At 56.6% G+C, this 12,624-nt stretch overlaps 1 protein-coding gene across 3 annotated transcripts in view; it reads right to left on the bottom strand.

The window, feature by feature from the left end:
* The window catches only part of FLT4 (fms related receptor tyrosine kinase 4), a 57,311-nt gene extending 46,520 nt beyond the window's left edge, over positions 1-10,791 (bottom strand). For all 3 annotated transcript variants that reach the window (XM_084215998.1, XM_084215997.1, XM_084215996.1), the window contains exon 1: positions 10,646-10,791. In XM_084215998.1, the coding sequence (XP_084072124.1) occupies positions 10,646-10,703 (58 nt within the window). In that variant the 5' untranslated portion in view covers positions 10,704-10,791. The remainder of the gene's footprint in view (positions 1-10,645) is intronic.
* Positions 10,792-12,624: the final 1,833 nt, after the last annotated feature.

The following is a 12,624-nucleotide window of genomic DNA, read 5'->3' on the forward strand; positions in this document are numbered from 1 at the left end:
CTGCAGAATCCCCAGGAGGGATGGGCTCTAAAAAGCACAGCAAAGCTCTCCCCCCACACAGGATTTTGCTGGGCTGCACCTCAGCCCTGGGTCAGTGAGCCCATCTGCTCCTTGCTGGGCAAAGAGACTTGAAGATGCAGAGACTCAGGGCAGTGGAAGAAAGCCTGGCCCTGTGGGGCTGTCCAGGGCGTTGATGGCAAGTCACAGATGCACACGCTCTCAGTTTCTCTTGGCATAGAGCTGTGACCACAAGCCAGGACCCGCTGCAGCAGGAGATGATAATCATCATCTCTGAGAGCCAAAGTGTATTGGGGCATTCGCGTCACTTGAGATTAGCTGGCTGTTTAACATCTGCACAGATTTCTCTCTCCACCTCCACATAACACCCCTTGTGCAGCTATGAAACTAACTTAATTGCCTTCCAAGAAAGGCTGAGTTGGAAATGTCACACTTTGTATATCACAGCACAATTCCTACAATGAAAGGCCCAGCCTAAATGGCACTAGAGGACTCTGGCACTCTTTGAAGGCCAATAAGCTAAACCTCCTTCTTCTGCTTTTTAAAAATAGCTTACACCCAGGGTGACCAAGTTGCATAAACACGCAGTTACTCTCTGTTAGTGCGCAGAGGCTGACTGTTGTTTTCCTGCTCCAAGGTGCTTCCCTTGCCACGCAGCGCAGTGGGAAGAGCACGCAAGCGGACGCGCTGGGAAGGAAGCGTTTACACATGCTAATGACTTCCAGCCAAGGAGCACCAGCACCAACAGGGAAACGGTGCTAAGGAAACAACACGCCACTTCCTCGGCTCTCCCTCTTTGCTCACCATGAGGTACTTGATGCTCAGAGCCGTGGGGTGAGGCTGGTGATGGCCTCTCCAGCCCCCTGGGAATTCCAGGTGTGGATGAAGGAAAGACACATTGGCTTTGTCCACAAATGCAAGAGAAGCCATTTGGGAGTAGGGGTGTTTTGGCACCATACTGGACCAAAGGGGCCAGGGCAGACACTGGCCCTTCCCCACTCCCAAAAATGTGTGTCTGGAGGCCAGAGTCCTTCCAAGTGCCACTCAGGTTTATTTCATCATTCACATCTCTCTTTACGCCAGAACAGGTTTCCTAAGTTCATGTGGGGTCCTGTTTATTTTTCTTTTTTTTTTTTTAAATCACTATTGTATTAAGAAGTGTTTTTCTTTTGGCAAAGGTTACGGTGGGGCCAGCACTGTGCGAAGTCCCCTGCCTTCTATCACCACTAAAACCTCTGAGCCAGAGCTCAGCCCAGCCACGTCGCTTATCTTCAATGAGGGCAGGCTTGGATTTCCCCCTCCATATAAAAAATAGATCCCAGCACTCCCCCTCTCCCCCAGTGCATTCTTTCAAATGCCACCCACTCCTTGTTATTGCTGGGAGGCTGGAGAGCCGGGGATTAACAGCCTCAAGCTGCGTCAAGCTTTATTTGTCTAAGCAGCCAAGGGTGAGGAACAGCCATAAATATTGTGAAATGCTGGACGTTGTGGAGGAGCATCATTGGGCAGCACAGGCACCTTGGCAGCAGGGATTGCATCTTGGGCTGGACACAATCCTGGTGTGACTGATGTCATTGGAAAGGCTCCTGCTTCCCTACAATACAGGGGCTTTGAGGAACATCAAACTCCATCCCACGTTTAAACTGTGGACACCACGCTACACCCAGAGCAGCACTAACAGTGGTGCCCATCAGTTCTTGTAGCACAGGAGAAAGCAAATATGGTCAGGAAAATCCAGCTTCAACACTGTCACCCAAGGGGACACATCCTGGGTCTGAGCCTGCCTGCCCAGAACAGAGCACTGCAGGATGTGCTGCAGCTGCCCTTCCCTTGCACTCTGGGAATGCCATGGCACAGAGAGGAGATGAAAGACCAGGATATGCCCTGATCCCATCCCAGCATCAGCAGTACTGCCAGAGCCAGCACTTACAGCCCAGCATCTGCCAAGTCTGACAGTTTGGCAACAGCCAACAAACCCTGTGAGGAGGCACCAGGCCCAGTTGCACACTCCTAACTAAACTGCTTCACAAGGCATCTCCAGGTGACTCCTTTCAGAGCCAGTTTCTTCCCCTGTGCTTTATCCCAGCACAAGGACCATGCACTGCTTGCCCAGGGGTGAGTGATCTCCTTGGTGTGGATGTGGGCCCCTCCTGTGGGAGCATCCCACTGTGCAGCTGGCTGCCACCCTCTCAGATGTGCTGTTAAACCTCTGCCCTTTGCTCCCCGAGGGCCAGGGCTGCGGGGTGGGGAGGGGATTGATGGCCACTCAGAGCCAGTTACGCCCCTCTGGGGACTCTGCTGGGGCTGGGACGAGGCAGGGTGTGAGTGATGGATTCCTGTGGGCGCTGGATGCCGTCACCTCTGCTGGGTGCCATTTCGCTTGCTGCCATCACTCTGAGCTGGCAGTTTCCAAATCTGAGTATAATCCACTGTTTGTGCCCAACATTCCTGCCTTAGTAAATGTCAAGATTTACTGTCATTCATGGAAACTACTGGCTTGACCCGCACTTATGTCAGTATTTATTTTTTGGGTCACTACAGCTAACATCCATACCAGTGGACATCAGTACTCCAGAAATGGGGAAAACAAGTTACAGATGGAGAGCTAAACCTGGAGCCAAACCTCACTGTCAGCACACACGTGTGTCTTTGCAGACACATACATGGTGCCCTCAATCAATTTGAGAAATTTGTGGAGGAATTTCCAGGTTCTGCTACATGGCCCTGTGCTTTTTTTTTTTTTTGTGGAATAAATAAAACAGTAAACCTTTTACAGATTTCCCTGCTACATGGAGAGCTCAAGTGCCTCTGTAACTCAGAAGGACGATGACCCCAAAACCCTCTATGGGTCTCGTAAGTTTTGTGAAGGTGCAGACAGACCTTCATAAAGCTGTGGAGCCACTGCCCAGCTTGGGGCACCTCACCCTGCAAGGTTTTCCAAGCCCCAACTTGTCCTGCCAGCAGCTGGCATGGAGAACCTGCTGCAAGATGGGGAAGGACCCAGAGAGGAAGGGGACAGTGACCAGGGGAATCTGCCAGGGGCACTGCTCACTGGCTACCACCAGCTGCTCAGCAAAGCCACCGTGAGCTTGCAAATTCTTTATAAACTTCCCACGTGACACAATAACTCAGGGGCCAGATTCTGAAGCTCTTCCTTCTCTCTCTACTCAGACCAAGCTCCACTGAAGTCACTGAGATATTGGCCTAAATACAACTGAAGGAGTTCAGGATTTGGCCCAGTAATAAAAACTTCCTTCCTTTGTCTACTGCTCACTCCACATGATCCCACTGCCTCCCAGTCTCCTTCTGGCCTTGTCTCCAGATGCTGGGGCTGTCAGTTTTTTTTGCTGTTGCTCTTTCCTTTTACCCTCAGCCAGACCATGCCAGTCCCCTCATGCAGCTGTGAGCTGCTGAGGTGGAGGGAACTGAGTTGGCCAGTGAGGAAGAGGGGGAAATAGTGGGGTTAAATACAACCTGGCTGAGGCACAGAGCCAGTCTTGGGAACATGGATGCATGCAGACACCGTGCAGGGTAGGAGCTGGCTCCACCATCACCTCCCCAATTCCTTCAATGCCTCCTGGAGGACAGGATGGAGCATCTCCAAAAAAGCCTTTCTCCCCCCTGCTGGGTGTAGAGCAATTGTCTTGGGCTCTGCACCAAACTTTTATGTGAGGGATTGGGCAAGATGACTCCTGCCCAGGAAAGTGCAGCAGGAAGTTAACTCATCTCACTGCAATGACACATGCTAGAAAGTGACACCATAAGAAACACATATAACTTTAAACAAATAACTTGCAAAATGAATTTTGCTGCTTTTTCTGCCTCAAAACAGCCAGGAGGATGCAAAACCCTGGCTCAGCATGACCATCTGAAACGTGCACTGGGGTTTGGAGCAGGAGCTCCTGCTTCCTTGCCATGTCCACCAGCCTTGCACACCTCTGTGCCACTGACAGAGCAGCACAGGAGCACACACGGTCAGATACAGCAATTCCCTTTGCACCAGTTCCCTGCCTGTGCTGCTTGGTGGCAGAAAGTAACCACAAAAGGGGTCTGAACTCAGCTGAAGCAAGAAGCATTTGGTGCTGAGGTACCACCATGGCTTGATGAACCTCAGTCTTGAACTCATGGATGCTCATGCGGGTGACCTGGTCAGACAGCAGATGGCTCAGAGAGAACTGACACAACCCCTGTGAGTTCCTGCTGAGGTTTTGCATCTTGCAGTGAGATTTTTAGCATTCCTCAGCTAAGACTGAAACAGAGGCTCACTTTGGAGTGTGCAGCTCTGACCACCCTAGGGAGCACAGAACTCTAAGCGGCAGAGGAATGGTGGTCTCAAGGTGCCAGGCTGTGGCACAGCCTGTGCACAGGTCTGTGGCAGCCCTGTGCCATCCAGCCTTGGCTGAACCAGCTCACCACGTCCTGCATCCCACTGCAAAACACAGCAATGCCAACCTGGGCATTCCACAGACTGAGAGTACAATGCTCTGGCCAGTGGCAAGGGCTGCTGTGCTTAGGGTTTGCTTTTCAGTAAATACAGTCTTGCTGTACATTCTGCCCTTTTAAAGTACATTAATTGCCATGGAAACAATGCTGTTACTGGTATGGCAGCAGCCTAGTGGCCCCCACAGATGCAAGGCAAAAATCAATGGATACATTGACATACAAGATATGTTTCAGGACTTTTTGTGGTTTTGAGGCTGGTCACCATGGGCACATATGAGAGAATGGCTCAGACACTAAGAAGATGCCATCTTCCATGGAGAAAACCTGAGGACAAAACATGGAGGAACATCTCCTTTGCTGTGTTCATCTGCTTATGCAGCACACTCCTGTGTGGGATGTGCTCCCAGTACTGATGTGTGTGCTCAGCTTGTGGCACCGGTCATCACTCCCAGCTCCTGCTGGAGCATCCCAGCCCTGGCTGCCCTTCACATCCTCATTGCCAGTGAGTACAAAGTACCTGGTCTCAGACCTTGGCAGGGTGGTTTTGCTCCACGCCTCCCCTCTGCCCAGCCATGGCCCTTTCCACCAGCTCAGATGCCTCACCAAAAAGAAGGAAAAATAGCCAATATTACAGATATAGAGACACACACCATCACTTCTTGGTCTTGAGAGTCTTTTCAGTAGCACTGAGAAGGTTTGTACACAGAGCAGCATAAAGGGAAAGGCTGTGAGTGCCCTTCCCGCCCTGCCTGGCTGTCCCGAGAACCTGGAGCAAAGGGCAGCCCTGGCTGTCCCCTCCCAGCCAGGGCAGCACTGCCCTGTTCCCTGCCGTGCCGCCCATCATAAAGGGGTCCCTAAACTGTTATCAGGCAGTGACAGTTTCCGCCATCAGATTCCTCCTCTCCGTCAGGAAAGCTAAATAAGGAACATCGTTCAAGCGGCTGCAGGAAGAGGGGAAATGCAGGGACATCCGGCGCAGCTGCCAATTTTTCCTTTCCCATGAACCACCACTGACCTCCGCCAAGGGAGAACCTGGACACCCAGCCTGGCATTGGCACTGCTCTTCTTTGCTTAACCCTTCCCTGGGGGATACCCTGGCCCCCAGAGCCTGCTGAGCAGGTGGTCTCACCAGGCAGGGCGGTGTGGCCATGGAGGGATGGAGCCTGGGTGCTGTGTCACTGCTGCTGGCACTGCAGACCACAGCGGGCAAACTCGGTGCACTGGACGGCATTTCCCAGCCAACTGGAGCCACAGCCAGGAGAAGGCTTAACCCCTCCACACCTGCACATGGGTGGGCAGCTACACTTCACACAGAGACAACGGGTCCCAAAGACATCGGTAAGCTGCATCTTCCATTCCTCTGAAACAGAACTGGGGTTTTCCAGGCTCTGCCAGGAGTTGTAACCAGCCCTGGGCTGGCTGCTGCATACAAGTAAAATTTCATCTCATTTTTCTCTCTGCTTGCTCCAGGGCTGTGCCCATCAGTAACAGAGACCAGGACAGTCTGCAATCCACTTGCCTCCTTCTCCTGGTCTTTCCTGCTCACTGCCCTGGGGTCCTTGCTGTCTTTCACTGCATAGAACCTGAGCGGGGGAGCAGCAGCTGTCTGGTTATTATGTACTCAGATACAGGAGACCATAGCACTTAAGTTTGCCTTCCCTCATCACTATGTCCCCCCTGTTTGCACAGCGAGAGCCTTTCCTGACCCCCTAAACCGATCCTCCCTCATTAGCACATGACGTCCGTCCCACGGCACCTCCAGGTTTGGCCGCAGAGGCTGCGGGAGGGATCCTCGCCCTGGAAGGAGGGGGCAGAAACACAGCAAGAAAAACAATTCACTCGTGGGAGAACTTGTAAGGTGAAATACAAGTCACTGGCTGAGACCTGTTTCTGCTACCTCAGCAGGGAAACGACTCCAGGAGAGACTCCAAGACTCCCCACTTAATATCCTCAGCTTATAAAACTTAGTGGGAGTTTCAGCACCGGCTGCGGCAGGGCCAGGTTTTTCACCCTCCTTCTGCTGAACTTGCACCTAGAGATGGAGCGATTTGCTCGACAAAAGGAGCGGCCACGCTGGGCTCAGGGCTTGTGCCTCCTCGCCGACTTGACCACAGGCCACCTCTGCTTCCACTGTTCTGCCTTAACAATGAGGCACCGCAGATGGGCAATAATGCTGTGCCGAAAACATCAGAACTACTCTGACCAAAGAGAAAAAGCCCCCCTGGGACCTGGCTAACCCCCTCTTTTAACAACGTGAAACGAGAAACAAAGGTCTGGGATAGCCAGAGGCAATAAAACCCCTGGAATTCATTTAACCAGTCACTAGATGCCAGTGCAGCTGCAGCAGTATTTCTTTTCCTAATGAAGGACAAAAGCTCTGGCCCAGGGCAAGGCTCAGCTCTGGTCTCCCCGGAAAACCGTGGCATGCACCAGGAGGTCATGATCCCTCCACAGCACACAGCAGGAGTGCAACATGTACCCGGCTGCTGCTCCTCGCCCAGCTGGAGATTTGCAGGAGCTGCAGGGGAAGCTGGGACAGGTCAAGGCAAAACACGATACCAGGCACCTCTGACCCACAGTCCAAGGTGGGAAAGGGGGGCTTTCAGCTTGAATTGTGGATTTTCTTCTTGCAAACCCATCGCAAACCCATATTTTTCCATGCACAACTGCCCGTGGAGCCAGGCAAACATCTCACATCCACAAGGCCCTGTGAAGGTGAGCTCCACTGCTGCTTGGCAGTGTAAAACCAGCCACCAGCCTCCCACCAGGTTCTCAACACGGGAATCCACCAGGAGCTGCCTTCTCCAGGCAAGCTGTGATTTTGCAGCCCTCAGGCACTATGCCCCAGCCTCTCTATCCCAGCGGAAGGGCCCTGCAGGTTTAGTCATTCCTCACACAGAAACCACCAGCACTGCTGGCTCCCCACCTTCCCTGGGCAGTGGAGCCTGTGGGCTCCGGCTGTCACAGGGCTTTCTTCTTCTCCCTGCACCTGCAGGACTTCCCCATCACCCCCAGCTTACTGCAGCTTTCCCCCCACCTCGTTTAAATGCACAGCCCCCCCAAACTGGGAGTGAGGAGTCCCCCGCCTTGCACCCATCCTTTTGGGGCTGTTTCAGTCCAGCAGGTTGAATGGCAAAGTCACCTCTACTGTGCCAGCTGGAGTGGCTGAGAAAAAGGTGGGGGAGATAGGTGCTATCCCCCGGGCTCACCTTGCTTCCCAAAGCTGCTGAGAGCTGGACAGACCTGGGGACCCACCAAGAGCCCCCTCCTGCCCTTCAAGGCAACCTCCTGAGCGTGGTGATGTCCCCTACGGCTTTGGGGAAACTGCTCCCTGGCCGCGGTCCCCTCCCTCCTGCTGCCGTTCCCGTGGGATCCCGCTCTCCCCTTCTTTCTCCAGGAACTGCCTCGGGATGCCGGGAACAGCCTGTTCCCTCCTGGCTGGCTGGGAGCACCTGCCCTTCCCACGCCTGCCCCGGAAAACACCGCAACAACGCGGGGCCAAGAGAAGCCCTGGGGACAGCGGTCCTGCATGGAGCAGCCCATGGGAGAGAGGCGGCAGAGTGGAACGGGATACACTGGAGGAAACCCCGTCCACCCTGCCTGCACTGGCTGGGGACATTGTGCTGCTGGAGGAGTGTCCCTATGACCAGACGTCAGTGTGAGCTCAGTGACGCCCTGGTGGGTGTTTGTGCAGGCACTGAGCCGCGGTCTCGCGTGCCCAAGCCAAATCCCAGGGCGGTAGTTGCAGCTCACTCATCTGAAATCATCCTTAAGCAGACAGCAGGGCACAGGAGCTGTGGCTGTCCCCTCCCTGGCAGCCCCCAGGGACCACAGGCTGCATCCCTGCAAACATCCACTGCCCTTGGAGGCCCCGGCTTATGGCTGTGGTTGAGCCTGGTGGGGCTGCTGTGCAGTCAGGGCTGTTGAATGAAAGGGTGTTGCTGAAATGGCCCATGTTTATTACTTGCAATAAAGCAACTGCTTCAAATCCCAGCTGCACAGGCAACTGTTGCTGCTGGCACGGCCAGCGGGGGCTGTCCGAGCACCCGGCCGGGATTCTGTGTGATCCGAGAGGGGAGCAGGCAGCAGCAGCCAAGGCAATCGGCTCAGGTCCTACACAAGCACCGGCCCTTCCCTCACACCATGGCCACGCGCCCTTGGAAGCACTAGCCAGTGTCCCCAGTGGGATTGTTTGGCTGTGGGGGGCACAGCACTGCTCTGTGTCCAGAAGATGGTGGCTCAGGGAGCACATGGTCTCCTCACCATTCACAAAGGGTTATCCTGAGAGGCCAAGATGATCTAGAATGCTGAGGCTGAACCTCTGCCTGTTTCCCCCATCTCACTGCCTGCACAGGGCAGCTCCCCAGCTCCACTCCATCCTGGGAGCACCATGGAGCTGGAATGTGTAAGAGCTTTGTGCTCTTACAGCAGTCTCTCATGCTGGCCCACTTAAACAGGCACCAGAATAGTGGTGCCAGAACAGATCTTTCATGATCCTGAGATGATTATTTCATCCTTCACAGGTGGAACAGTCTCACACACACATCCTTACTTCCAAGGGGAGCAAATATTTGCAGCCCATTGGGACTATGGTTAATGAGAAATTTGTGGGTCCTTTACACACTGACAAATTGTCCTCATTGATAGAATGGAAAGAGGGGAATCAAATCCCCGTGGTACCATCCCCCAGTTGAGCTCCACATTGCCCTTCATCGCTGCATTAATCAGGCAGCACCGAGAGCTTCAAAGCTCTGCTCAGCCCTGTGCTGACGAGGCCACACAGCTGCGCTGGCCAGAGCCTCCCAAGCACTGCTCCTGCACCTCCAGGAGATGAAAGAACCCAGGAGCAGCTACTCTGTGCTTTACAAATTGCTAACAAGGGAGCTTTGAACAGTTGCTCCCGCTGCGATGCCACCAGCAGCAGGTTCTTTCTGCCCAGCCTCCTTGAGCATCCCCTGAGCTCCAGCCACCCTTTGGCCCCAGGACACCAGAGCCATCAGCAGCTTTTTGGTCAGAGCAGGTTGACAGTGACACTGCTGGTTATGCTATTCATGCCACACCTGCAGCTCTCCTGTGAGCTCACTTCAATGATAGCAGCAAATGCCACTGGCGATAGCGAGTCACTGAGCTCATGCTACAGAAAATTCTATTTATGCTCCCAAAATTCATCCCCATGTTGCAAGCTTCCACCATCACTAACTTTCTTTCAGTCTTGCTCTGATCTGGGCTCTAAATGCTTTACTTGTGCAAGAAAGAGCTCCTCTGGGGGTATCTGGTGGGGTGCCCTGTCCCCACTGTCCTGTCAGTACCCAGCCAGCTCTGCCCTGTCTCATGGACTCTGCTTGCTAGAAGGGCATTGCAGCCCCATCTCTGCCATGGGTCTGCACTCTCTGCCCAACAGCCTTTTGCCACAGAAGTGCTGTGGGAAGGGAAAGCATTTCACTGGGATCTGCCTCGTGTGACTTCCGAGGCGGACCAGAGCAGGGACAGGCAGGCTGGACAGCCTTGCACGGACCCCCGCCTCCTCGCGCCTTCCTCCCCGGCCCACACAAATTAATGACTCTGTGCGTGAAAAAATAAATAAACAGAGCCGGGACTGGCCTCCAGCCTGCCCTCCAGCCGGGCGCGTCCCCGCGCAGCGGCATCCCTCCCGCCAGGGTCCCGTGGGGTTTCTCCGCCCTCGCAGCGAGACATCCGCGGCACGAGCACGGCGTGGGCTCCCCGCGGCCCCGCACCCCAGGGACCGCGGCAGGGACCTCCCGTCCCGTCCTGTCGCTGAGGGTACGCTGTCACCGCCGTCGGGGACACCCGGGCGGGCACCGCGGCGCGTCCCGCTTGGAGATGGGGCGGGCAGCGCCGGTCGGAGACGGGGCACCCCAGGGCGGACTGAGCCGGGCCCCGTCGGGGACTGGGGTCGCCGGGACCGGGAGCGCCGGTCCCCGCCGGGGATGGGAGAACCCGGGACGGGCAGCGCAGGGCACGGCACATCCCCGTCCTGGGTGAGGGACACCGCGGCGGGCAGAGCGGGTCCCTGCGGGGTCTGGGCGACACGCGGGCGGAGGCGCCGAGTCCCGTCCCGTCCCGTCCCAACCCGACCCGCCGGAGCAGCCCCGTGCCCAGCGCGCCCGCAGGTGCGGAGCGGGCATCAGTGCGGACAGGGCAGCCCGCAGCCCCGGCAGCTCACCTGCCTCCGAGACAATGCCGAGCCAGAGCCAGAGGGGCAGCGTGCAAACTCTCCTCATCTCCGGGGCTGCCGGCAGGTCCGTGCGATGCGGAGCGGTGCGAGCGCCCCGCGCCCGAGCTCTGCTCCCGCCGCGCCCCAGCTGCGGCGACGCGCGGCGGCGGGCGGGAGCACCGGGGCCGCTTCCTTTTCCTCCGCCCGCCCGGGCCGCCCGCCGCCCTCCGCCGAGCCTCGGGGCGCCGGGCGGGCGGGGCGGGACGGGGAGGGGCGGGCAGAGAGGCGGAGGGGGCTGGGGGGAGCGCACCTGCGGCTCCGGGCACCGACGGGCAACCCGCGCTCCCCGCACCAGCGGGGGTGCGCGCATCCCTTCGCACCTGGGTGTCTCCACCTGTGTGTGTGGGTCTGCATCCGCTGCATCGCGGGGCAAGTGTATTCCCCACCCGTGTGCGTGGCTCTGCATCATCCCTGACCAATGGGCACATAGGCACCCCCACACCTGCGTGCATTTTCACACCTGTGTGCACCCCGCGTGTCTCCCTGCACTTGTGTGAGAATGCCCGCACATCGCCTTGTTTCTTGTCTGTGCCTGGGTGCACATCCCGGCCTCTCGGAGCAGAGGGAATGCACACAAACACGCTCTCAGCAGCAGCCCACACGCACCTCATGCGATGGAACGCATCTCGCACCTGCCTGCACACACCCCTTCATGCCTGTGCACCCCCTCAGCTCCACACCTCACACCTGTACGCACACACCCAGGCACGCAGTCCCGCACACACCCCTTGAACCTCCCTCCTCCCGCACTCCCTGGGGCACACAGAGACACACACGCGCTTGGCTGTGCTCACACTCGCACCCTTATTCAGCGGGGGTGCAGAAGGGTCCCCCACTCACGCCGTCCATGCGTGCACAGCGGCAGCAGCGTGGAGCAGCCACGCTGTCCCTCGGCACCGCTCGGTGCGGCACCCGCACGGTTCTCGGGAGGCACACACCGAATCCCGCACACGCCCGTGGCGTTGGCAGACGAGCGGTGCCGCCCCACCGGTGCCAGCGGCGCTGCCCCCACAGCGCTGCCACTGCCAGCGACAGCGGCGCTGGCTCGGAGCGAACTGGCTGCGAATGCGCCACAGACGGAGGCGATGGCAGAGCTCTGGGAGCGCGGGGACACAGCCGGCTCAGCCCTGGCCAGCTGCCTGTGCACCCAACGAGAGCGGGACGGATAAATTAACACGGCCCCTCGCTGCGCCGCCGAGGATTATTAATTAGGTTCACTTGTAGGCAGTGAAGAAAGAACCTGAATGAAAGCCATGTGCTCATGGCTTCGAAAAGGCAGGAAAACTTCTGGTGCACTCAACTGCTCACGTTGCCAAACCCGCAGAAGAAATCACCCTGTCCCTCTCCTGGAACCCTCAGAGGGACTCTAAGTCACAGAATTTATTTTACCTGACTTTCCCCATACTGATTAGTGATTTTTAAACCCAGAGTGCCAACTCCACCACTCTTCGGCACACTCATCTTGAATCACCTCCCTCTGGGATCTCAGCAGAGCAGAAAGTGGCCATGTCCCTTCATCCCAGGTGGGTGTCCAAGCCCTACAAGTCTGAAGAGAGACTTCCAAAAGTTGCCATGATAAGGGAGAGCTGGAATGTCACAGAAGGGTGTCACTGCCCAGCACTAAGGAGTGAAGAGCTGAAGTTGTGGGATCAGACCCCTACCCTGCGACAGGAGCTGTGACCAGAGACGGTGCAGCCACGCAGTGCCCCACGCTGGGGACAGCATCGGGGTCAGTGCCCTTGAGAGGGGAGCGGTGAGGTGCTGGGGGTGGACAGTGACAGGGGAATGAATCACACGGCACCACTGAGCCGCGGGCCGAAGTGCGCAGCCAGAGGGTGCCTGGAGAAGCTGAGTGCGAGAGGAGCAGAGGGTCTGAACCGGGGCGGAGGGGAGAGGCATCTTCTGGCACACCAAAAGTCAAGGGATTT

Source organism: Fringilla coelebs (genome assembly GCF_963513975.1).
Source record: "Fringilla coelebs genome assembly, chromosome: 15".
NCBI lineage: Eukaryota > Metazoa > Chordata > Aves > Passeriformes > Fringillidae > Fringilla > Fringilla coelebs.